This window comes from Siphateles boraxobius, unplaced genomic scaffold (genome assembly GCF_051911475.1).
Source record: "Siphateles boraxobius isolate OS27281-9 unplaced genomic scaffold, OSU_SipBor_1 2, whole genome shotgun sequence".
Taxonomy (NCBI): domain Eukaryota; kingdom Metazoa; phylum Chordata; class Actinopteri; order Cypriniformes; family Leuciscidae; genus Siphateles; species Siphateles boraxobius.
In genome coordinates, this window is record NW_027508810.1 from 18,143,539 (window position 1) to 18,169,028 (window position 25,490).

The 25,490-nt window shown below is 38.2% G+C and overlaps 3 protein-coding genes across 9 annotated transcripts; 2 read left to right on the forward strand and 1 right to left on the reverse strand.

Annotated features, from left to right (window-relative positions):
• The first annotated feature begins 2,327 nt into the window (after window positions 1–2,327).
• On the forward strand, window positions 2,328–6,341 carry zbtb33 (zinc finger and BTB domain containing 33). The gene is made up of 2 exons (XM_077236300.1): window positions 2,328–2,457; window positions 3,138–6,341. The coding sequence occupies exon 2, from the start codon at window positions 3,140–3,142 to the stop codon at window positions 5,036–5,038; it is 1,899 nt and encodes a 632-aa protein (XP_077092415.1). The 5' UTR covers window positions 2,328–2,457; window positions 3,138–3,139; the 3' UTR covers window positions 5,039–6,341.
• On the reverse strand, window positions 6,337–15,358 carry tmem255a (transmembrane protein 255A). Of its 4 annotated transcripts, XM_077236301.1 has the most exons (10): window positions 15,026–15,318; window positions 14,369–14,511; window positions 13,762–13,824; window positions 10,816–10,905; window positions 10,655–10,720; window positions 10,458–10,546; window positions 10,185–10,256; window positions 9,593–9,755; window positions 8,554–8,697; window positions 6,337–8,095 (listed from the first exon to the last, which is right to left on the reverse strand). In XM_077236301.1, exons 1-10 carry the CDS (start codon window positions 15,078–15,080, stop codon window positions 7,952–7,954), a joined length of 1,029 nt encoding a protein of 342 aa, XP_077092416.1. In that variant the 5' UTR covers window positions 15,081–15,318; the 3' UTR covers window positions 6,337–7,951. The 4 variants fall into 4 exon arrangements, with proteins under 4 accessions (XP_077092416.1, XP_077092417.1, XP_077092418.1 ...); XM_077236302.1 differs by lacking the exon at window positions 13,762–13,824 and having other exon boundaries at window positions 15,026–15,358; XM_077236303.1 differs by lacking the exon at window positions 10,185–10,256.
• A 3,222-nt stretch (window positions 15,359–18,580) lies between these two features.
• atp1b4 (ATPase Na+/K+ transporting subunit beta 4) lies at window positions 18,581–25,403 on the forward strand. 4 transcript variants are annotated; one of them, XM_077236312.1, is made up of 10 exons: window positions 19,071–19,319; window positions 19,460–19,587; window positions 19,865–20,109; window positions 20,200–20,422; window positions 21,933–22,061; window positions 22,873–22,989; window positions 23,323–23,522; window positions 23,747–23,803; window positions 23,974–24,066; window positions 24,154–25,403. In XM_077236312.1, the coding sequence occupies exons 4-10, from the start codon at window positions 20,239–20,241 to the stop codon at window positions 24,313–24,315; spliced, it is 942 nt and encodes a 313-aa protein (XP_077092427.1). In that variant the 5' UTR covers window positions 19,071–19,319; window positions 19,460–19,587; window positions 19,865–20,109; window positions 20,200–20,238; the 3' UTR covers window positions 24,316–25,403. The 4 variants fall into 4 exon arrangements, with proteins under 4 accessions (XP_077092425.1, XP_077092428.1, XP_077092426.1 ...); XM_077236311.1 differs by lacking the exon at window positions 19,460–19,587 and having other exon boundaries at window positions 18,613–19,319; XM_077236310.1 differs by lacking the exons at window positions 19,071–19,319; window positions 19,460–19,587; window positions 19,865–20,109 and adding an exon at window positions 18,581–19,067.
• The last annotated feature ends 87 nt before the right edge of the window (window positions 25,404–25,490 follow it).

Below are 25,490 nucleotides of genomic sequence, written 5' to 3' on the forward strand. Positions count from 1 at the left end.
TATTGTTGTCATATCATTTTCTGCACTGCACTGCAGGCATTAACAGGCAAAATACCATGTTTATAATCATTCAACAATGTATTTGCATTTCCATTATATTTTTACATTTGCATTACATATTCAGTATTAGTCACAGTAACTGTAATTGACATGATGTCCTTCTTTCTCTTTATTTTGGTGAGAACTATAGAGCAAAAGCAATGGGGACCAAGAAGCTTATTAATTAATTTACTGAAAATAACTGACTTGCTAGGTAACTGTCTAACCGTTTACAGGTTACTGCACACTTTTTAAAGTCAAATTGAAGGCTTTTGAAGACCTGAAGAAACCAAATTCATACCGTACATTAGGGGTGTGGAATATTGACAAAAATATATCTCAATATTTACAATGTTTTGTTGATAATTAGATGATATTTTACTGATTGTGTTTTTGTGCTGGTGACATGGCCGGTTTAGGCCTGTTGTTGACAGCAGACTCACAAAGATATTCATATTTTTTAATATTCTATGCAGTGGTCAGTTAACAGCAGGGACCGAAATTCATTTTTTAATTAATTTTTAATTAATTTAATTTGCCAGCTTAAATCGATTTCCAGGGGCATTTTCACCTATATATGGACATTCTTTCTAAACTTATTTAGAGTTATGAATCACCTTTTATGTCAAATACTAACATTCAAATTATACAGTAATTATACTTATTTATACAATAATACTTGATTATACAATAATTATACAGTACCACTGTTACCAGTCAAATTAATTAATTTAATCAAAATCCATGTTTGCAGTGCAGTCTAGAGGTGACACAGAAGCGGCATTAATATATTTACACTCCATTTACAATTGCATAAATAAAGCTATGAGATTTTTTTTAAATCAATATTTAAACATGAAATGATTTCTAATTTTAACGTTTTAATTAAAGGGTACTTTAAATATGAAACTAAAACCGCCAGTAGGCGGCGGAAAGTCACAGAAGTGAGTTGAGGGATTCATTCATTCAACCGATTTGTTCAAACGGCTGATTCATTCGGGAAAGCAGCAAGTGATCAAAACGCGGATTTCAATCAATAAATCATCGCTGTCTGTTGCATTGAGACTCTGCTACGGTTTCATTTTGAAATTCTAGTCGGCGAAATAAAGGGAAAACAAAAAATATTGACAATATTGTGTCTAAAAAGTAACTCATGTTAACTTATTGTTGATTTAACTGTTGTATAACATCAATATCACAGTTGCAATTGTGCACGGGAAAACGGCACTCTTGCTGATTTGATATTCTAATATAAGAACATAATATGATATAAATATAAGACATAGGCCTACCTATGAACCGCACACAGCAGTGAAAGAACCATAGACAAATGCGATGTCAGCTCACAGTGCCTCGTACATAGTTAAAACAATGATTACAATATTTTAATAGACAATACACATCGCACACCCGATACGCACATACAGAATGAACTTGCAACTGACCAGCTTTCTCCTTCTCTCCTCTCTCGCGTGCAGGAGACAGACGTTATTCTGCCGCGATTCCCGCGAATGTGATGCGAATTGTCACGTGAACAAGCAAATCCACAAAGATAGAATAATAAAAAAAATAATATGCACACAACGATAACAAAGATAGCAAAAAACAGTTTTGTAAAAATTATTTCACACTCCACATTTAGGGGGGCCACAAGGGGGGCCAAGCTTGTTGTCACAGGGGCACGGGCCCCCCTGGCCATCCTCTAGAACCGCCAATGACCGGCAACAACACTGAGATTGTTAATACTGTAATAAAACGTTTATACACTATGTAATTGCCTAATGTATGCTCTACTTTATTGTCAAAAAAGCACGTTGTAACTTTCAGTTATTAAAATTATTATTATAAAAAATAGTATTAATATAATGATAATAATAATAATAATAATAATAATAATAATAATAATAATAATAATAATAACAATAATAATAATAATAATATGATTATTTTATATAGTACCTTTCTACAGACTCAAAACCGACAATATAAATATACTTGGTTATTTTATTTACAAAATGAGACTAGTAAAAAACTCTTGTATTACACTAACCTGAAAAATTATATGGAAACCTTTTCAAATACGGAAAGAAAATCCATATTTTGCATATATTTTTAATCTATCTTCTCTATATTTTGGCATCATGTATTTGCTCTACCAGTACATTTGTATATTTTTACGTGTGTAAATACAAGTGAAGTTTAAAAAAAATCTTATTGCCTTGTCCCATTATCATTCATCACGCGTACGTTGTGGTAGACTGTCGCGCGCGACTCCTGTCGGCTGGTGGAGGCGATAGCGCGAGACTCGTTCATCTCACACAAGGAACTCGAGCTCCGTTGTGTTGTCCACGGCAACCGACTCTGTCATTATTGTTTCTCAGCAAAGGGAATCGTGGATTTTAACTGGTCGCTTTGCAGGTATATGATTTTGAGAATTTAATCCCGAGATTGTGGGAGATTAAAACTTTAATTAATCTTATTTTAGCCACATACGCGTTGTTCTGCATCATATATACAGATAGGCCGCGCGCTGCCGCCAAACCAGGAAGGAGGGTTGCATTGAGCCAGTTGTTTTTGTTTTCACACTGACCGCTGCCCACCGGTGTCCTACCAGTTTTGAGTGCTATTATCAAAAAGCTGTGGGCTCACAGGAACAATATTTTTGTTTAATCACGTCAAACTAGTCAACAGCATTAGTTTCATATTACTTTCCAAGCCGCATGTCTTTATGCATGTCTTTTGTTGTACAATTAGCCAGCTAGCGTGCCTTCGATTCTCGTGCTTTTGCTGCTTCCATATTTTGCTGCCGTGAATTTAGAAACAAAATATAGTTCTATCGAACATTTAAACTATTTTTATAACGACATAACAGTCAGAGAAAAAAATATATGAAAATATTATTTCTTTTCCATTGCCAGACAGCTGAAATGTGTCTAAGAGTATATGTCTTGCATACTTGACAGCACTATGTAGAATGCTCTGCATAGTTAATTTAATTACATTTTAAGATGTTTTATAATATATTTCATTTGTTATTAATACTAATCTTTTCAAAATGTTAAAGTACAATACATTTTATTATACCCTTTTCCTCACAGGCATGTCGAAACTAAAGCTAATATCTGTAGCGGACACTCAGTATCCAGCATCCCTACTGAAGTCCATCAATGATGAGCGACACAGTGGTTTATTCTGTGACATCACCATAATCGTGCAAGACCGCAAGTTCAAGGCACACAGATGTGTGCTGTCTGCCTCGAGTACCTATTTCCGCCAACTTCTCAACGTTGCTGGAACAGTTCTAGAGCTGAACTTCATCAAGGCAGACATATTCGATGTGATTTTGAACTACATGTACACTTCAAAAATCTATAGGGTTCGATCTGACAGACTGGAGGATCTCATCAGCACTGGTAAAATTTTAGGCGTGACGTTCATAGCCAATTTAGCAACGCCTCTCGCACAAGTCAAGGGATTACCCGGCCTGTCTAAAGAAAGTGACAACATCTGTGTCAATCCCTCTGAGAAAAAGGAGACAGGAGCTGAGAATATGCCAATTATTACTGAGACTTTCTCACTGTCTGCTGAAGAGTTCAACATGGCAGGTGGTAATGCAGAAAAGGAAATAGACTCGGATGATGATGTTCTTTTTGTCTCAAAAACAGAGGCCCCGCAATCTCAAAAGTCCAAGATATCTGATGTTATTAACACCGAAGGAGGACCAGAGGCTAAAAAACAAAATGCCACAAACGAGGAAGGAATTGCCTATAAAGATTCAACAGCCCAAGTTGGTAATGACAAGCTTCCTTCAGAAAGAAATACATCTCTTCAAAATAACCTTGAGCCCGAACCAGATGTTGTCCTCCTCTCGAACCCAGAAACCAGTAGAAGTATTCTCACTTCACCAGTAAAAACGAGCTCACACAGTGAGCCCACAACCCCATCTTGCGTGAACAGCCTCTCTTCAGACGCACATAGCACCTCGCTGCCTCTGGACAACAACGAAATACTTGGTGTCCAAAAGAAAAAGGTCCTTCTAGAGCTATCGCCCGATCATCCCGGAAAAATCAGACTGTCGGATGTAAGGCCCACATATAGCACCAATAATGGACCAAAACCTGCAATAAACATGGTCCCAGCAGTGTCGGCAAAAAAGACGATAACGTTAGACAAAGCCTCGGAAATCGATTCGCTATCGCCAGGTTGTAAAGTATATGCCAACATTGGTGAAAACACCTACGACATCGTTCCAGTAAAAGAGGATGCCGGGGAGGGAGTGGCTCCCGGTAGGAAATCGCAAATGCCACACGATTCTCCCGACATGGCCAATAACTCGCCTCAAAGAAAGAAAAAATCAAAGCTGGATCAGGAGGATCACTATGAACTTATCATGGATGGAAAGACCTTTTACGTGTGCATTGTGTGCAAGCGTCCCTATGTGTGCCTGACGAGCCTCAGGCGGCACTTTAACACTCACTCGTGGGAACGAAAGTATCCGTGCCATTACTGCAGCAAGGTTTTTGCCCTGGCCGAGTACAGAACCAAACATGAAATCACGCACACAGGTGAAAGACGATACCAGTGTTTACTGTGCAGTGAAATGTTTCTCAATTATCAGATTTTGTCCACCCACTGCAAGCAAATGCACAACCAAGATCCTTCAGGAAGGAAAGAGAAAGATGACTCTTGCAACAACTTGTATCGTCTGCTGCCTTGTAAAACGTTGCAGTTCAAACCATATTCCTTTGTGTCCGAGGAGTCGGGGGGGATTCCGGTGATCAATGAAGATGGGATTGTCCAACATGTAAACCCCGACAAAGAGCAGTTTACCAACCAGCCACTTCCATCTAGCCAAAGCAAAGCACTGAGCTGGGATGACATCTTTGATTCCGAAGCACAAAACAGGCCAATGGCTCACGTTCGACCAGGACCACGGCCTGTGGACCAAATAAATGCAGAAACAAACGAATTTGAGTTTGTTATACCAGAGACCTACTGAGCATGCTTGTTCACTCCTCTGGCTTAGGTGCCTTGTTCATTTGTTCGTGTTTAGATTTGAGGTGCTGGTGATCTTGGTTTTCTGGAAACTCAGCTCCAGTATCCATCAACTGAAAATTTAGAATAATTTGTTACTTAGCACTGGATTACAGTTCAGTTTCACTGTCCATTATTGAATCGTAATAATTCTTCGTCAGATATGACAAAGTAGATAATACATATTTTATGTACAGCATTAAATCTGTGTAGCGCTGACCTGTTCCCTTTTATGTTCTGAACAGAACAACCATGTTGGATGTAATTAGTAGGGTTCAAGTACAGACTGTTGCAATTTATTTACACTTATTATTTTTCTCACTGTTATGTAACTTTAATGTGTAAATGCTTTTTTGGGAGTGTTACATAAATCATAATTCCAAAATCAAATGTAACACTAAATTAATCGGTAACACTTTATTTTAAGGTGACCTAGTTAGATGTTACTACATGTACTTACTATAGTAATAACAGTATTTATGCATAATTACAAGTAACTAACCCTAAACCAAGCCCTAACCCTAATATTACTCAGTACTTATTTGAGTAAGTACAATTTAGTACAATGTAACTTCGTCACCTTAAAATAAAGTGTATCAAATTATTATTTTCTTTTTCGGTTTCATTTGAAAGAGACATTACACGCTAACATTGTTTGAATTTTCTTGTCGGCTTATCATTGTAGTTTTTATATAATTGTTTGGTATTAGATAGATCAGTGTTAATGGCAGGTTCTGGTCCTTCAGTAAGAAATGGTTTGAATGTTTGTATTTATAGTTTTTGTTGATTGTCAGCGGTTTTTAAGAAGGATGTAGTAAATATATAAAATGTTTATGTCACCTGTCCATTAATTATGTTTTGAGGTTGTTTATTTATATTACATTATGAACATTGGGACCTGAAGAGAAATATTCATCCCTTGTCCGGGCATGTCTAGAGAAACAAGATACTGAAATGTCCAGGGTATAAAGGGTAATGTTGGTAATACAAAGGACCTCTCTTTTTCAGTTGAATATTTTTTATATACATATATACCCTTTTTACAAGTATTTTTTCAGCATAGATTTATAATTATTTAGCTTTGTGGGCTGTGAGAAGAATCTGTGAATACAATGAGATTCCTTTAGTTAGAACTAGTGCTCTAACACCATAATCATGTATTGTACATAATATTACTAAAGGCCTTCATTTTAACAGTTTCTTCTCTTTTGTAAACTATTTATTATTAGGTCTTAGTGTGATAGAATGAAATAAAACTTTGAAGAACATACACATGTATTTCTTTTATTTATAAGAGCATCATGAAATTGATTAGTATTTTCCAGTATGATAACCACCAGTCACTGATATAAGCATTCCTGCCTCTCTATTATATCAGATGTCGACGATCATAAAGCACTAGTTCATGATTATAATATGTACTGTGCAGGTTCCACATGATGCGGGATAAAATGGATTCAATGGTGAAATGCCGGTGGATATATTTGGAAATGCATGTGTGATAAGAAGCAAAAAGAAAATATATTCCAGCAGAACTATCAGTCTTTCATTTTAAGATTTTAACATCAAAGGTAAACAATTCTTCCATGTAACATGAACAATTGAGGCAAAGATCTTACTTTGTAGCATGTGGCTGTAGAATAATCAGCAGTTGCACTAATACATCAACCAAGAAGTCATAAAATAGTTGAGTTTGTTGTAATATCTCTACTCACTTCAGTAAAGGACAAAGTTATTGATATAAATCAAACACATAAAGTACAATGTATCGAACTGACACTCACAGTGAACACAAACGGATGAAAAGAAGAACACTACAAGTCTTAGGACTCAATTACGAGAAGGCGGTTCGATTGTTCGGTTTATGTACAACATGTTCAGCATTGCACACACACACTGATATCATATTTGCAATGTGGAGAGACTTTTTGTAGTTTAGATCCATGTACATTTATACAATGGTTACTTCTTTTTTACATTCGGTAAGTCCTGTCATTTCTAGACAGAAATGACAGCAGCACAAAAGTGGCAGATGAATGTGAGAAGTACAGGTTTCGAAAGTCCTCCCATTCTTGTAATAGCTTATTAAAGGATATTTTTGTCATGAAAGATTATTTGAATTTGTGACATGATTGTGTGCTTGACGTATTGCAAAAGAAACACCACATATTACAGGTTAGATCTTTGATCCTAATGAAGCACTCAGAACAAAAAATAAGATTCAGCCTAAAAATATGTTCTTTACAATCTAGCTGCCCAAAACAGTTACAAATAACTCAAGTAATTAAGTACCATTGTGTGAATACAGTAAATTCTGGAGACAATAAAGTGCAAATCAATTGCAAGATAAGATACAAGACTCATCCTCGTAGTGAGGGAGCAGAGGCGAGGCAATACACTTTGGGCCACTTTGGAAGGGAGAAGTTCACATTATGGACTTTCTCAGAGGAATCACATGTAGGAGAGCCACAGAGGGTTACTTATAAGAGGAAGAGACAGCGAACCAGGTGTAGCTGTACCGGAAGCGGACACACATTTTAAGGCTTATCTGTGAACAGTCTTGATCTTATAGTCAGGCTAGTTGTTATAGTCCTCCTGGATTGAGGCTATATAACATGAATATTTTACACATCAGGTTTGTTGAATTGAGCGAATCTTGTATGGGTTTAATGTTGCATATTACATTTGCTGTTTGGTGATGAATGCCTGTGGTTAACGCTGTAGACTCTCTATACTTAACCTGCCGCTCAGTCGAGCCTCTTCTGCAAAGGTTGTTCATTCAGAACAATGACTGTTCAATGAGGTGGTACACCAATATCCAAAAATACCCAATGCCAGTTCTTTCTTGGCAGGAAAATGTCTTCCTCTGACTGGTCCCTCAGGGGCTGTATGGCGGCGGCTTCTCATCAGGTGGGTAATAAGGAGGAGAATAACGAGGTGGGATCATATTTGGCCATATGTGACTGGCTCCAGACTGGGAATCATCAGACAGACCTGAAGAGTCAGGAAAGAAGCTGGCACCCTGTAAAGACATATTAGCAGATGACATGTTCATCTAGCATACAGACTCAAAACATATCAAGTAAAATATATTTGGCTCTCAGTCAACTGTAAAAAACGATCCAGCCTATTCAGAAAATTTGGACTAAACCGCTTAATTCATATGAATTAGTTTTATGATCTCTTTATGAACTTTTTGAAGTATCAAACTAGTAGTTTCGTAGCTGTCAGCGGAGGGAGAAAGCCCTCAGATTTCATCAAAAACATCTATGTGTTCCGAAGATGAACAAAAGTCTTATGGGTTTGGAACGACATGAGGGTGAGTAAAATATGAATTTTTTTTCATTTTTGAAAATAATTAATTGCACTAAGTTCACTAAGTAGACTTGATAACTGACAGGCATAATAAATAAAATTTTATATATATATATGCGCACTAAAGCATGAAACACGCTGCCAGTTCAAAGTGAAAACGATTACCTGAAGGTCATAGGCAGTGTATGGAGGTAAGCAGGGGGCACTGTTGTAAAAAGAGTTGTTGGAGGTGGTAGGGCCAGGAGTCTCTCGGGGTGGAGGAATAGGGAGAGGTTCTGGCTCACAGGAATCTGGTGCTGTTGTTGGCATCTTCAAAAAACAGAGGCTCAATGAATGTCACAGCTTCTCAGAAATCATTCAAAATGATATAATATATGGACAAAAGTATTGGGACACCTGACCATTACACCAACAGGGACTTTAAAGACATTGCATTCTAAATACATAGACATTAATATGGAGTTGATCCTCCTTTGCAGCTTTAACAGCTTTCACTCTACTGGGAAGGCTTTCCACAAGATTTTCGAGTGTTTCTGTAGGAAATGTTTGCTTATTCATCCAGTAGAGCGTTTGTGAGGTAAGGTACTGATGTTGGACGTGAAGGCCTAGCTCGCAATCTCCGTTCCAGTTCATCCCAAAGGTGTTGGATGGGGTTGAGGTCAGGGCTCTGTGCAGCCCAGTCAAGTTATTCCACACCAAACTCCAAACATGTCTTTATGGACCTTGCTTTATGCACTGGGGCACAGTCATGCTGGGGTAGACAAGAGCCTTCCCACAAAGCTGGAAGCATAGCATTGTGCAAAAAGTCTTGCTATGCTGAAGCAATAAGATTAACTTTCAGTGGAAGTCAGCAGCCTAGCCCAACCCCTGAAAAACAGCCAATATCTCTCCTCCACCAATCTTTACAGTTGGCACAATGCAGTCAGGTAGATAGCCTTCTCCTGGCACCCACCAAACTCAAACTCTCTCATCAAACTGCCAAATGGAGAAGCGAGATTAGTCACTCCACAGAACATGTTTCCACTTCTCAGTCCAGTGGTGGCATGCTTTACACCACTCCATCTGACGCTTGGCATTGTACTTGGTGATGCAAGGCTTGTATGCAGCTGTTCAGCCACGGAAACCCATATTAATGAAGATTTGTGTTCCAATACTTTTGACAAAATAGTGTATATAAGTTGTTCGCACTGCATTTCAATCTCACCATATCCTTGAAGCCCCCCAGCACTGCGGCGGTGATGATGCCCAGAAACAGAGCTACGATGTTGAGGATAGTAGCAGACCACAGCAGGTGGTAAAGGTGCACAACATCCTGGCAGCTCCGCACCTCTGTGTACTCATGGTACCCTCCTCGCAGTTCCACTCGACTGAGATGGTGAGGAGAAGAAACATATTAACAAGACGTTCATGAAATAATTAAGACAAATATTGGTGAGAGGCAGAGCAACAAAAGAGGTAAAGCATGACCGAACAGTGACTCATGCAAAAGAATAGAACATAACCATCTGCATACCAGTGCACATCACTCTTAAGAAGAGCATGAAATGGATAAATATATCCAATCTTCTTCTTTAAGCTCACTGTCATCAAAGACTCTTTACATGTAAACCTAAAGTATTGCTGTCTCTCCTCACCTGTGAAACAGGAACCAGAGAACACTGAATCTTCGTTCCTTTCATTTCATCAGTCAAGTGTACATAAAGTACAGCGACTGTATGCAGCCACACTTAGTACTTTACCAACAACAAATAATGGGCTGTCAATGTCATTGAGGGGCTAAAAGTGGAAAGACCTACTTCCAAATCATGGAGGATTTCCTAAATTTTTTCAAAACATCTTTATTCTGAAGTCCCATAAGAGGATGCTCTCTGAAACAAAAATAAACACAAATGTTCTTTCGAACAGAGCTGAATTTCAGGGATAGAAGCACACACCATACAAGCAAATATAAACCAGAATTTAACCAAGGTAAAACAAAGCATAGTTGTTGTTTTTAAATAAATCCGCTTGTTTGGAGAAAATATTCTAGGAGGGATGTATTTAAATGGGACTCGCTCACACACACATACTTGCCACAGTTGTAAAGGTCGCAGCAGTAGCAGGTGTTGCTCTTCACACGCAGGTTACAGGAGACCCGAGATGCAGTTTGACAGTGGACCTGCAAGACAGATATGTTTTCTAAATGGGCTCCCACTATACTAGTACATAACCTTCATTCAGATGCTTGTAAGTTGGTGACAGCACTTTTCTCAGGTTGGTGACTCACATCTAAATCAAACGGAGTCCCACTGGAGTAATATTCACATCGGCCAGCATATACAGGTCTGAGGTCCTTTGAAACAACATCAGTATGCCATGACAGAGCTTTCACTGCAATGTTTATCTGAAGAAATGCATTTTACAATAAAATGGTGTGGAAGCACTTACTATATGTCTTGCAGCAAAAACGCCATCCACTATAGCACAACAGAAGGCTGCCACCACACCAAAGCTGATGAAGACAATGGAGGCCACCAGCTGTAAGCAGAACAGCAATGTCAACCTATTCACCTGCTGTAGTAGCTCAATGCATCTGCATTCACACATGGGCACTATTATCTACGATTTCCTTATACTGTAGATACATATTAGATAGATACATACAAGTGGTTTGTCTAAGATTTTGTAGATCTTGTATTATGGGACAAGGAGAGGGTCTGCTTGGATTTTTCCTTAGTGCCACTTAACTTCACTGTTTTTCTCTGCCTTTTCACAATCAACCATTTAGATACCAGTCACACCTTTCTGCCTGTAATCTACAGCACTTTGCAGAGGCGTCTATCTTGAGGCTTTGTATAATACAGGACAACTATACACATTTAATTGCCCAGGGCTGCGTTTCCCGAAACCTTCTTAACTATGTCGTTCTTAAGTTATACCTTAAGATGTACCTTATCATGAATATGTGTTTTCCCAAAACGTTCTTAGTTAAGCATACCTTCTGTAAGTTATACGTTCCTAAGGTTGGTCTGGACCACTCTTAGCTATACCTTATCACTGTTGACAGTCTATAGGAATATACAGTAATTCTGAAGTTGTACCCAGTGTTATAGGCTAATTCAAGTGTTTTCATGCAAAGAATAAAATTGCCATTACACTGATTGTTGTTAGATTGTTTTTTTTTATTTTTTATTAATTTTAGTCTATTTAAAGGGAATGATTGTGGTGGAGAGTTTGGTCAAACTATGGCAGCGATACAGCGAATAGTTGTGCTAAATGAAAGACGGCGCAGTCCGCGGAGCTATTTCAAAGGCCAGTGAACGCATACTGCCAGTTAAGCCCTATTCGGACGCTAATTGTTTCTCATAGGGTCGTAAGGTATTTTTAACATTTACAGGGGTTAGTCAGTGATTTTATTGCCGTCCGAATCCAGAATGTCAGTGTTTTTCTCCCATCCGCGTAAAAATCCCCGGCCAAATTATACTGTTTTTTGACAAACACCGTAAATTATGTCGTGTGCTGCTTTAACTGCCGTCCGAATCCACATCTCTAAGTTTACAAGAAGAGATAATTTCAAACTTCACTTTTTAAATCCTTTTTGATCACTGTCGAGCACCGTACGTATGTACACTTTTATTACTGAAATGATGGAAAGTATTTACAAGAACAATATTTCATCACAGCTCCACCTCAGCAAACAAAAATGGGGAAGAGATGAAAGTAGGCCTACGTAAACATTTGAAATGGGCCGTTATTGTGGCAGCAATGATACCATTTTAAAATATGTAGGTTATGTAGGCTATTATAGTTTGGATTATTTTTTTATAATATCTCATGAGTCCTAATAAATGCAATTTCAACGATTTCTGAAGTGCTTCTTTTATAAAGAACACCGCTTTCTCACATAACGCAGTGAAGCAGCCCCAGCACAAGAGAATAATTGATTCTCGAGCAATCGAAATCAACAAATTCAGCACCATCGCAACGGACAGCACCTGGTAACGTCGCACATAAAAAGGTTTATCTTAATTAAGCAAATTCCTAAGGTATGGTTCGGGGAACACGTCTAGAAATGGTAGCTATAAGTTAAGTTATACATTTAGAGTCTTCGTAGCGCGCTAAGAGACAACGTTATCGGGAAACGCAGCCCATATCTGATCAATAAATAACGCCATTTTAAGTGTTATTCTTGATATAATAAAAAATAAATCAATCCATCTTAAAATAATGAATTCTCTCCAAGAAAGAAACTTTTCCAAATGAATACTTTTGAACTTTCTATTAATCAAATAATCCTGAGAAAATTGTATCACTATTTAAACAATAATATTAAGCGACACAATTGTTTTCAAATATTCAAATCAAATCATTTCAATAATATATCAAATAGGCATATTAGAATGATTTCTGAAGGATCATGTGACACTGAAGACTGGTAATGATGCTGAAAATTCAGCTTTGCCATCACAAGAATAGATTACATTTTAAAGTTGGATTAAATAGAAAACAGTTATTTTAAATTGTAATAATGTTGCACAATTTTTACTTTATTTTTGATCAAATAAATTCAGCTTTGGTGAGCATGAGACTTGGTGACAAGAGATTATTTATTTTCAAATGATAGGCCTACAATTTACGTTATCCTTGTAACAATATGAGTGAAAAGTTGAAATGATCATACATTTCATGTCTTAGTATTTGGGTTGTCTCCCTTTTGCTTTAATGACAGCAGCATGAACTCCACAAGCCTGGGTAAAACCTGATGATCATATCATGTTCCACAGCATGATTTGAAAATGATCCAAAGAGCATCTTGTGCTTTAAAGAAAACAAGAACATCTGACCGTCTGTAGAATGATTTGACATGCTCAATTCTACAAATTTGCTTATTTGATTAGTGACCTAGAAATAGTACAGAAACATGTTCAAAAACTAAAGATTGTTTATTTTCAGTTTTTTTTTCCTCAGGTTTTCAAATTCTCATACTTAGGGACCACATTATTCTCTAATCACTTCCAAGGATAGAGTGTTTATCCCACACCCTCCCAGCAGTAATTGTTCCTGTGTGTCTATGATCTGGCCAGCCATGCCATCCTCATGCATTCTTTATTTGGATTGTGGCACGTCCTATTCCCTCTGCACTGCAATGGCTTCCGAACATTCCTGCCTGGACATCCATCCCGCTCCCCTTACACTGAGCTATTTCTGGGTGCATCTCACCACAAGGCCTGCAACATGCCCTGCTATTCGAGCTCAAAACCATGAGACCTTTCTGCAATTATGACATGACTAAAAACAAGCTGTTTTTGTGGGCATTTGGTTAAAATGTCAATTGGATGATGGAATGCACAAGCACAGAATCCAATATGAGCAGTGTAATGAAAGACTCCTTACCATCTGCCTCTTATTCTCTATCAAATGGGCACCAATGATTCCCAGAAAGGACCCGAAGCCGAGCTGAAAATATCACAGGGTGAAACTCTGTCACGATGCAAGTCTATGTAAAATATGAACCTATTTCAAAGTTTTAAAGGTAGATGACCTCACTCAATTACGCTCCCACATACAATCTCCCATTTCCACAAAGCCTTTTGTCTTTCTCCAAGCAGTAGTTAATTTTATGGTGTGGTCAATGGCCAAGTTAAGAGCTAATGTGCAATCTGGCCATGTCACTTGCATATAGTATTTCAAAACAGTCAGTCCCTGTGGAATACTAGGAAAACACCTGTTACTTGTACAAACATTCTGGCAGTATTATTTAAGCTTGCATGTTTCTCCAAGAGTATAGAACATAATCATACTTGCTGTTGAATAATAAATGGATGAGTTCACTCAGTACAACCTTACAGTAATGAGGTAATGGTCAACGGTCACCATAATGGTGGGAAAATAATTGAACATGAGCCCCACAGTGCTTTACATCACAAACCCATTTATAGACAAATAGGATTTGTTTGCAGTCTGTTCAGCTCACAGCTATAAAGATTAGCAACATACTTACAATGACTCCTGGATAGTAGCCACCAACAGTGATGTTTTGTGTCCTGGTGGTAGCGGCCAGACCAAAGACCAGGATGAGTATGGAGACAATTAGGAGCATTGCTGTTACTATGATGGACTTTCTTTTCCTCCTCTTAAATGATCCTGAAAAAGACATTGGAGTTGGAAGATGCCAGAGCACAACATGCCCTTCCTCATTTTGTTACTCATTGTCTTATTTTAGGCACGTTTGATGTGGGGTAATGCAAAGCAAAGCAATCAGTGCATATGACCTCTTGTATGTCTATATCTACAGCTGCAAAGGCACCCAGAAACCCAGATAAATGTAGGTACTATGTGAAGTAATATGAGGGTTTTCTATCACTAAGCAAAAGGCATTTTAACTAGTTCGCATGCAAATAAAATTCCAAATATATTTGTGTATTCATTAAGATTATCAATAAATGTTCTATCGACATTCTTTGAGGACATCCGAGACACGTACACGTAGGAATAGGTTACGGGACGCTTATTTATCTGTGGTGCAAGCCTGTTCCAATAATTACTAGTAAGAAAAAACGTAGCTAATCAAATTTAAACGAAAATACAAGAGTAGATTGTGCTTCGTGAGACCATAATGGTCTGTAGACGCAGTGAATGCCATTGACCTTGTACTTACCCATCGCATCAGAGATAGGTATACCGCTGCCTTGCGCATTCAGCCCCGCTGGCATTGTAACGTCAGGATCTGCAGCATTAGCTGGAGTAATTACTTCAAGTCAAAAACAAGAACGTAGCTAATGAGACAATGATGCCTTCCCTCTGAGTTAAAGACTGGAAACTATTTTCTTGCCGTGGCATTCTCTGACACCATGCGTCGCTTTTCTTGCAGCGCTTCTCTCATCAGCATCGGGGTGTGTTGTTCTTGAATCTGCTGCCCTCGTCCCTTCAGCAGAACGCCGCACGGAGCACAGCACTGCGCATGCGCAAGGTAACCCCTCGCTGTTTCAGTAGGGCAGGACCACTAGTGATTGGAAGAGCGACTCATATTGATTCGGTTCTTTTGAATTCGAACAGGGCGTTTCAGATAACTGGTTCAAAAAATAGATTCAGAGGTTCTTTACGCCATGTCGTGGTCACTGGCATTCATAACACGCTTTTAAGTTCCCTGTGAAGTTGGGGGAATTTCTGTTTGTAATAATTTCATGTTTCTTATAAATGTAGGCTACTGCAGCCACGATTCACCTAATAAAAACTCACAAAGTCTTTTAGAACGTAAATATAATTTGCACTCACAATACTACCATTAATGTAGCCTACATATGTTTGAATAAAATGTTATTTACCAATAATAATAAAACTGTAAAAAAAATCAGCCTTATCAGAAAATCCCATAGTTCACATTTTAAATGCTTTTATAGCTCACTCATCGGCGTTTCCTAAAGACTTCGATACCTCGAGATTCAGTCGTATTCGTTATTCATTAAAAACATAAAACTCCAAAAGAACGACAAAATGTATATAGGCTACATGAACAAGTTGCTGCTGTGTAGAGGAAATCGCTACATAATTCTACATATATTTATCTTCTTACAGAATAATTCGTGGAAGAATAATTATTTTACCTGCCACAATACACAAACAAATACAGTAGCACCTCAATGCAGTACATGAGATCCACGGGGAGGAGTCGGATCAAGATCCAAGGGGTGGAGATGGGTAGGATTAGGGTTGGGTTTAGGGATTAGGGGTGTGTTTAGGGATCAGAGGGCGGAGTTGGCTAGGTTTAGGTGTATGTAAGGTGGGAGGAGTTGGATCTGGATCCGACTCCTCCCCATGGATTTCATGTTCCGCAGTGAGAACCATCTCAACAAATAGGCAGAGGTGGACAAAGTACACAACTTCCAGGCTACTTGAGTGAAAGTATAGATACTGGTCAATACTCCTTTACAAGTAAAAGTTGTAAAGACAGATTCTTACTTAAGTAAAAGTATAGAAGTACTTGTTTTTAAAAGTAGCCCTACTGAAGAATCAAAAGTAAAAAGTAAATGTCAATGCATTCTTTTATTATTGTTACATTGTTGTATGTAATAGCCTACTTACAGTAGCTACCTTATGCCTCTGACTCTATGCCTGCCTACTCATGTCAATATCAAATTTATTTCTAGAACACAGTTCCAGTAGTGGGATTGAATGTGAGATTGAATAAGTGCACTCAATATCGTCCACAATGGTTTTGGTCACCCAAAAGGCTGTTCCCAAATAGTGCATGCCCTATTCATAGATTTTTGGCTTTTGGTATGAATATTTTAGCCTTACTGTTATATATAAGCTAGTGTGCTCCAAAACAATGACAAAATTCGCATTTAGAAGACCAAACCCAATGTTGAAAATGAAAATCAGGTTGATGTCAGAATCCAACACTAGATTGACATTAATCTCCAACGTTGGACAGACGTTGTATTGTGGTTGAAAATGAAAATCGGGTTGACGTCAGAAACCAACATCAGTCGGGTTCTGACGTCAAACTGAAGTCGGGTTCTGGCGTCAAACTGAAGTCGGGTTCTGGCGTCAAACTGAAGTCGGGTTCTGGCGTAAATCTGACGTCGGGTTCTGACGTCAACCTGACTTTATTTTCCAACTAAAATCCAAAAGTCTGTCCAACGTTGGATGTTGATGTCAATCTGACGTCGGGATCTGACGTCAACCAGGCTTTAATTTTCACCCAAAATGCAACCCCTGCAACCAAACTCATCCCCTGACGGACTTTCTAGGACCTTAACAGAATTGTAGTGGAGTAAAAAGTTTGTCTTACAACTATTTGTGTTTAAAATGTAGTGAAGTTAAAGTAAAAAGTTTCAAAAAAATAATAATAGCCTACTCAAGTAAAGTACAGAAACTCAAAAAGTGTACTTAAGTACAGTAGCCTACTCATGTAAATGTACTTTGCTACTGCCCACGTCTGCAAATAGGCCTACTTAGCGTGGAAAGAAAAGCAGGCTAACAGAATAGGCTACATGAAAATACTTTAAGAACATTCAAAAGGCCTATCTATATAATAATAATTTTGTGTAGCTATATAGCTTTGTTGACTATTTTGAATGTCTCCTGAACCTGAATCAATATCAAATTAATGAAAGTGCTCCATCAACTGGTCTTGTCAAGAAACACAAATAAGTTTAAAAATAAAAAAGAAAGTTTCTGAGGGGTTTTACAATACATTTTACAATAAGTTCTGAATAAGTTTCTATAATCACTATAATATATATATATATATATATATATATATATATATATATATATAAGCCTGCAACTGGCTTATTTAGAAATAACTCACCCATTGTTCATATTGTATCTCACACACACTCTCATGAATAAAATTATAGTCTATTGAGATGATGCAGAGTTGCGCCATATTTAAGTGATTTCAGTTTCATGGTGCTAGATCATTTAGCCTACTTGTTGCTACCCGAGTAACGTAAATACATAGGCCTATTTAAGTTAATGGAATTGAATGGAAAAGAATATGCTTCGATCACCCTTCATTTTTTACACAAGCAAGCAAGCACTATGGGCCTGCTTGTTTCTGTAATGAAATAAAACGCGGCGACATTAATATAGCCTATTAATCTCTGTTCTTCCAGCCTAGTTTTGTCACAAAGTAAATGATTGCATTTGCTCGTTTCAGTCCTTGATGGTCTTTCTTTGAATGACCTGCTCTCCACCAAAGAAGCAGAAAGAACCAGACAAGACCGAATTTTCCATGACGCGAGTTCTTTTGAGGTTTAAAAAAATCAGCGGGTTTAGGGAGCGCAACGTGATCTGTATACAAATATTAAGCTTGACGACAACTTTCTGAATTTATTACGCTTTTGACGCCAACACAGACCAAAGCGGACCCTTATTTCACAATTTTGCGTTTGTCTCCTTAATGCGCGCGAATAGCTAATCTTTCTCCAGTTCAACAACCCAGCGAGTCAATGGGGATTGTTTAGTGAAGTGCATACTAAACCTCACTGTTCTAATGTAGACTAGTTGCTGATGCAGTACTTAGTTAGTGATTGACAACGGCAAATGCAGATCAGAACAGAAACTTATAAAGCTGTGAGTCTTTGCGGAGCTTGTTTCAGTAGACAATGAGATGTGGTGTGCGTGTGCAGAATTCCACACAACACCAAACGAAGCTTCTGCCAAAAAAACTCCACTTTGTATCCCACCCCTACTTTCCCTCTCCAGCTCAACTCCATTCACTATGATGCTCGACTCATAGCAAGAAGCTCCTCCACACCCGACATCCGTTGTAAGGGGAAAACTCAATGAAATTCACGACCATTTCTTGACCAGAATTAACGTTTGTTCAGCCAGCGTAAAGTGAACTTGAAGACATCACACCAGTGCCTTCATCAAGACATTATTTTGGGGGGCACTTTGAGCATTAATGTTTTCCTTCCCCCCTTTTCTTTCCTGAAGACAACGAAATATTCTCTTATCTTCACTTAAAAAGAAGAAGAAGAAGAAATAAGATTGAGCAATTATTTGACTTCCTTTTGACGGCTGCGGACTTAATTCGTGGACTGAAATCTCTCAGTAAATCGCTTGGACCGCTCGTATATGTGATTGGTTTAACAAGTACCTTTATTCTTCAGTGAGAGATCATGGAGCGCGACTCTACCGCGGGAGGGGCGGAGGACCTGCTCCTGGAAGACAAAGTTTCAAAACTGGCAAGTGACCATAACCACAATGCACCAGAGTAATGTGGTTACTTTTGATTAGGGATGAGGGCATTGCAATGACCATATCTTGCTGGATTTAGAGCTATATAACCTACAATAGAAAGTAGTAAACATTATAGAACCTATATAACGCGGTTTTGTAGGTCATTTTCTTTTGTATCATTTTTTTAATTCATTTTTGCTACAGAAAGTGACCGTCGAGTGTCACCAAAAGCGTTTCACCTGTTCATCATTATTTAGGTAAATTTACACTGGCAATCATTCATCATTAGTAGCCTATACTATTAGTATTTGATATATTGTAGTGGCATTTGGTACCTTAAAGGGATAGCTAACCAATTTTTCTTTTTAAATTCTGTCATCATTTACTCACCCTCAAGTTGTTCCAAACCTGTATGAATTTATTTCATCTGATGAACATAAAAGAAGATATTTTGAAGAATGTCGGGAACCAAACAGTTGATGGAGCCCATTGACTTCCATAAAAAAAAATGCTATGGAAGTTGAGGTAAGTAAATGATGACAGAATTTTCATTTTTGGGTGAACTATCCCTTTAATGAGCTGTTTACACCTGAACTCTCAAAAAGGGACTATTATTGTTGTAATCTAATGTAGGCAGTTTGATTCAATTATATTAAATATCTTTATTTCATGTTCGTTCGCACTGCAATGATATTGAACATTTTCTCAATGTAGAAATTAACATGAACCTATATTAATAAATGCTGCGAAAGTATTTTCACCAGTTTTTAAAGTGTATTTTTATGTGTGTCTTGATATTGAGAACGAGTGTGTAACATCTGGCTGAAGAGTGACCCTGCCGATCTTGTGCAGCTGTGAGAGGTTAGATCTCCCAACATGGGTCAGCGAGTGTGTGGGTCCTCTTCTGCGTCTCATAGATCAATGGGATTCTGAAACTTCTTTCATTCACACTGAATGAGATCCTACACTTGCGTTTAACTGTTTTGAAGATAAACATTTGTCTCCTGGTCTTTTTTAAGAGCATCAGAAGATATTATCTACATTAAAGTGAGTTTTTACATTTAATGCTTGTTGCAGGGAACTGATTCAGAAAATTATTTGTGAATACTATTTTTCAACTTTCCATCTTATCTTTAGCGTGCAGGATCACTTCATAAACACGAACTAGCTGAGGCCATGGAAGTGGAACAGGAAGGATTGGTAGAACATCAGCCTCTGGAGCAGGATGACCTTAACTTTGAGAAATGGAAGCCCAAGCCAAAACCCAAGAGGACGCTGCATGAGAAAATCGACGACCTAAAGACTTACCTGTGGAACGCCGAAACGAAGGAGTTTATGGGCCGCTCGGGGAAGAGCTGGAGTGAGTAATGAGACAAAATTGTATTTGAATGTACACAATGAGATACCTGTTTTAATGGCAAAACAGAGGGTATTTGTCTGTGGGTGAGGGAGTGCATCTAAATTGTACTTGGACTGTAAACAAAGTCTTCAATTAGTGAAGTTCTGTCTGGCCGTAGAAGCAAAGGCAAGTGAGACCATTGCTTATTGTTTTTGCTCATTATTTTCCATGTTTAGTGGAGTTATTTGTAGTGGGAATGAGTTGTGGGGATGAAGGGGGGATGAATTGTGCTTCTGCTCGCTCAGACAGAAAGTTTGTGTGTGTGTGTGTGTGTGCACGTTGTCACTGAGGGTGCATGTGTGCGTGCATGTCCAAGCTTACTGTTTACTTAGGTGCACAGAATAGCTTAGAGACATCTTGACAAAAACAGACTGCCTGGGGAATGGTCCTCAGTGGGAGAGCGAATGTCACAGTCCCTTTGCTGGCCCGGGATCACATTCCATTTACCCCTACCGTGCTTTCCTCTCCCTCTTTCCCAAAGCCCCCTTGACCTCCAGATCTCCTCCAACACGCTCTCAAATCTACGGCGCAATTTAACATGTAGTGTTTTTTGTGTGTGTCCGAGCTCAGAACTTTTTTGGCAGTGAGCATTTCCTGACGAAGTCCGACGATGACAGAGCGGCCAATCGCTGCAGCTAAATGTCCGGTTGCTGAGCAACACAGCAAATTCCCATTGGGACGAGTACTTTAAACAGAAATATGAAAGTATCCTGGGGATAGCGGAGGAAAATGTCAATGCACCAATGCCCTTGTATTGAGAGTGGATGTAATGCAACATCTCCACGCTTTAGATGGGCATGATATGATGGGGAATGTGCTTGAAGTGGATTAAATAAACAGCCGTAGTCTTCCTTGGAGCAGGGGAGGGGCTGCTGGAGTGCTGTGATGCGTGTCCCATGAAAGAAGAGTGCAGAGGCCTCACAATGCCAGAATGGGGTGATCGGGCTCCTTGGAGCTGGCTGTGGCTCTGTATGGCTGCAAAAGACCGTCACTATGATGGCAACCGGAGGTTCACTGTGTTCCTGAGTGAAAGGACAGCTGGGAGAATTTTCACTAGGCTCAAACAGAAAGGCCTTTGTAGCTGGGGGGTGCAGCTAGTCCCCGCAAAATTGCCTGCGCAGCAAAAGCGTCCCGTTTGACGACCTGTTCCATTCGATCAGCTGTTAATGGAGTCTTAATTGAAAATTAAAGGACAATGGTTGCGCTTTTTTTAACTCTCAAAGTTTCATTGACTTAAGCGTCTTGAACTCTTCTATAATGGAAAGGTTATGGAAAAATAATTACTAACAAATTAAAAAGTGTAGCGTATTTGAATGCTCAGTTGATTAAAAGAAATTATTTTATGACAAAATGTGTTAACCTGATCTCACATTCTATATATGCAATTCCTCGATATGTGAATCAGTTATTTTGATAAATACATACAAGGGGTTTCCTCAATGAAATCTTGCTTTATTCTTCTTTTTTTCAGGCCTTATTCTGCTCTTCTACTCAGCATTATACATTTTCCTCGCGGCCATGTTTGCTGGTTGCATGTGCTGCCTGATGTGGTCGATTAGTCCATATTCTCCCACCTACAATGACAGGGTGATGCCACCAGGTTGGAAAAATCAGCATTTTACTTTTTGAACTTTCAAAAAGCATGTACTGTGCAATAAAAAAGTCCTAGGCACGTTAATATTTTCACCCAAAAAATAGTTTTAAGCCTGTTATTTATAAATTTTGCTGTATATCAGAAGGAAATATCAGTTTACATGTCCAAACATTACTTTTGTCATTAATTGTAATAATCCAGTGAGATTTCTGTATGCACAAGGAGTCTGACAACAGCCGGTATGATCCACACGGAGATTGGATCTGACCATCATGAGTCCGTCTATGATTACATGAGAAAACTGAGACAGACTAAATCCTGAAGAACTGCAGAAATGTCTCCAAAACGCTTGAAGTCAAAGCTACAGTACTGTGAAAAGTTTTAGGCACTTGCTGTAAATTGACAATGCTTTCAAAAATAATATCATAAATAGATTTTATTTATCAATTAACTTCAAATAAATATTTTGTGTGACCACCCTTTGCGTTTAAAACAGCTTTTGTCCAGGTACACTTGAACATAGTTTTTCAGGTAGCTTTGCAGGTCGGTTTCTTGAAGGGTCTTGGAGATGTTGCTGCAGTTCTTCTGGATTTAGTGCATACAAAAATCTCACTGGATTATTACAATTAATGACAAAAGTAATGTTAGACGGATGGATGGATTATTTAAAATTGCACTTGCTTGGAGATTAATAATATTTTATTTTTTAGATTTAAAATAAAAATCATTATTCAATCATTATTTTATTATTCTAAACTGTATTATTATATAAGTACATAAATAAAATTCTAATACAATCTTCTCTGTCTCCTGGCAGGTTTGACAATGTCACCTCATGTAGAACATGTTGCTCATGGGTTTGACATTGCTTTCAACGCCTCTGACCAAAAATCATGGAAGAAGTATGCGAAAGCACTGGAAGCCCATTTGAAACGTAAGTCCTGCATGAGAGAACTAGCTGAACCACTAATTTAACAGGGAAGTTACGTTTTCTGTTCAGCGGGCACAGATTCAAATCGTCCCAGCACACTGTTTAACAAGTCCTGCTGTCTATAGAAATACTGACAAGGAGGGGAAACCCTTTTATTCACTCAGTGTAACTGTTCAGTTCTGCCAGGGCCCCACTTTTTGTGCTAGCCTGTAAGTTGTAGAGGCCAGGCTGGGCCTCAGCCATTGTTTGGTTAATTTATGTTCTCTCTCTCTCTCTCTCTCTCTATTTTTCTCTTCCATGTCTTTTATTATGGTTTCCCGCCATGGCCATATCCAGCCTATGATGATAAAGTGCAGGAGAGGCGGAACATTCCATGTGAAGGAAATACGTATTTCATGCAGGACGACTTAGAGGAGAGTGCCGAGCGCAAGGCATGTCAGTTTAAGAGGTCCATGCTGGGCGAATGCTCCGGCACGCATGACAAAGATTTCGGATACTCTAAGGGAAAACCCTGCATCATCGTTAAAATGAATCGGGTGAGATTATAATCGTGTGGTGGAACATACTATACAAAAATTATTTTGGTGGCAGAACAAAGCCCCCCCAAATACGGAATAAATACAGCTCTGAAGCTCTAGTGCCATCTTGTGGTTAATATAAGCGATGACTAAATGAGCACATCCTGCAGTTTATAATGTAATCAGTCCAGTCTCAATAGCTAGTTAAGTGGTATGTAAAACGCTTGACTGTTTTCTGACAGATTCTCGGGTATCTGCCTGGTCAAGGCACTCCAGTAAACGTTACATGTGGAGTAAAGGTAATAATTAATTACTAGTAGGCCTATAATAATGAATAGTAATAATTATTAATCCATTTATACTGTATAAGAATTTATACAATAACTATTTAATATATTACATAACCCAATTTCTTTGCAGTTTGTCATTAAACAGTGACAATTTTGGTTCTTCTCCAATGATTTTCCAGAAAGGGTCAACAGAAGTTCTCGGAGATGTCGAGTTCTTTCCAAACAACGTCTTCAACTTGCGGTACTATCCCTATTATGGGAAACTGAGACATGTAAGTGATCCTATGGCTATTTCACATCTCAGAATCCCTAAAAATTCAATAGCATTTCATAGTATTTTTCACCATTTCTACAAACAGGTAAACTACTCTTCCCCACTGGTGGCTGTGCGCTTTTCTGGAGTCCAGTCCGAGACCCAACTACATGTTCAATGCAAACTAAACGGCAAGGGCATCATCAACGATTCAGCAACCGACCGTTTCCTGGGTAGCGTGTCTTTCACTTTACAAGTGGGGGCGTAGGATCGCAGTAGACGTAGGGAAATTGAAATGAAAATTCTCAGAGTATGTATAATGAATGAAATAGCACACTGGGTGCTGTCTTTACCCATTAGCCCTCTGATTATGCCTCCGGCAGCCACTGTGCTATTCGTGTCAGAGCTGTGTTAATTGACTACTTTTTCAAACAAGGGATTTCCCAGTAAGCAAAGACTGAGGTTTATAGATCACATTCAGTAACGTAACATTCAGTAACGTAACATTCAGTACCCAGCCACTAGAGACTCACACCTGCCTTTGTTTCTTTATTGGATAAAATAAAAATATGAAAAGATGTCCAAATTCGTAGGTCACCATTATAGCTATAGGCATAATCACTCAAACGAACAGTCTACAGTGAGACGTAGGCAAAACAAATCTCTAGATCTGTGTAGATTATAGAATTAACATGTATTAAAACTTATATTGTTATTTTGGTAATTCAGATGTGTATATAACACATTAAAACAACTTTTTAAAAAAAATGTTTTTCTCCATTAAGTCACCGTCGCCATATTCCCCCTCTGGACGAAAAAAAAAGGCAGAAAATAACTTAACATTATCTTTTTACTTGCTCATTTATTGGAATAAAAATCAGATGTGGTTTAGAATTAATAACTGAAACTGTACATTTTTGGACTAAATGTTTTTTTTTTTTTTTTTTTTGGATACTAAATTTTGATTCCAGAGGCAAATGTATTTGACTGAAATCCCATTTCATAATTTTCAGAGCTTCATAATTTAATACAAGTTAAAATCTTTCTTTTGTCGAGCATGCAACCAACACTTCTTAAAACGAAATAGAGTATTTCACATAATTCATCTGAGTGAAAATACCTGCTGTTACCTGTAAGAAGGATTTCAACAGTATTATTTATTAATTGTATTTGAATATATTGACATGGTAAAAGCAGTGTAATAGTGAGATGGAAATTGGTTACTGCACATCTTTGTTATTCAGTAATTACAATGAAATATCCACTGGCTGACAAAGATTTTCCAGCTCATGTTTTTAAACGCACTCATGTTCTAGCATAAACAATAAAGATGGATGAGAATTAACCGGAATCAAACCTTTCTGCTCAGTTTTCCATTCTCTTTTAAAGTAACATCAGCTGTGATGTGTTTTGAAAATAATGTCTCTTATAATAAATTGCATG

Excerpts from the sequence above, each read along its gene's own strand:
- zbtb33 (XM_077236300.1), top strand. The coding sequence starts at position 3,140 with ATGTCGAAACTAAAGCTAATATCTGTAGCGGACACTCAGTATCCAGCA.
- tmem255a (XM_077236301.1), bottom strand. The coding sequence starts at position 15,080 with ATGCCAGCGGGGCTGAATGCGCAAGGCAGCGGTATACCTATCTCTGAT. Across the intron at positions 13,825-14,368 it reads GCTACTATCCAGGAGTCATT|CTCGGCTTCGGGTCCTTTCT; the intron begins GTAAGTATGTTG and ends TGATATTTTCAG. Across the intron at positions 10,547-10,654 it reads GGACTCCGTTTGATTTAGAT|GTCCACTGTCAAACTGCATC; the intron begins GTGAGTCACCAA and ends TCTGTCTTGCAG.
- atp1b4 (XM_077236310.1), top strand. The coding sequence starts at position 19,002 with ATGGAGCGCGACTCTACCGCGGGAGGGGCGGAGGACCTGCTCCTGGAA. Across the intron at positions 22,062-22,872 it reads TGACAGGGTGATGCCACCAG|GTTTGACAATGTCACCTCAT; the intron begins GTTGGAAAAATC and ends GTCTCCTGGCAG. Across the intron at positions 23,804-23,973 it reads ACGTTACATGTGGAGTAAAG|AAAGGGTCAACAGAAGTTCT; the intron begins GTAATAATTAAT and ends ATGATTTTCCAG.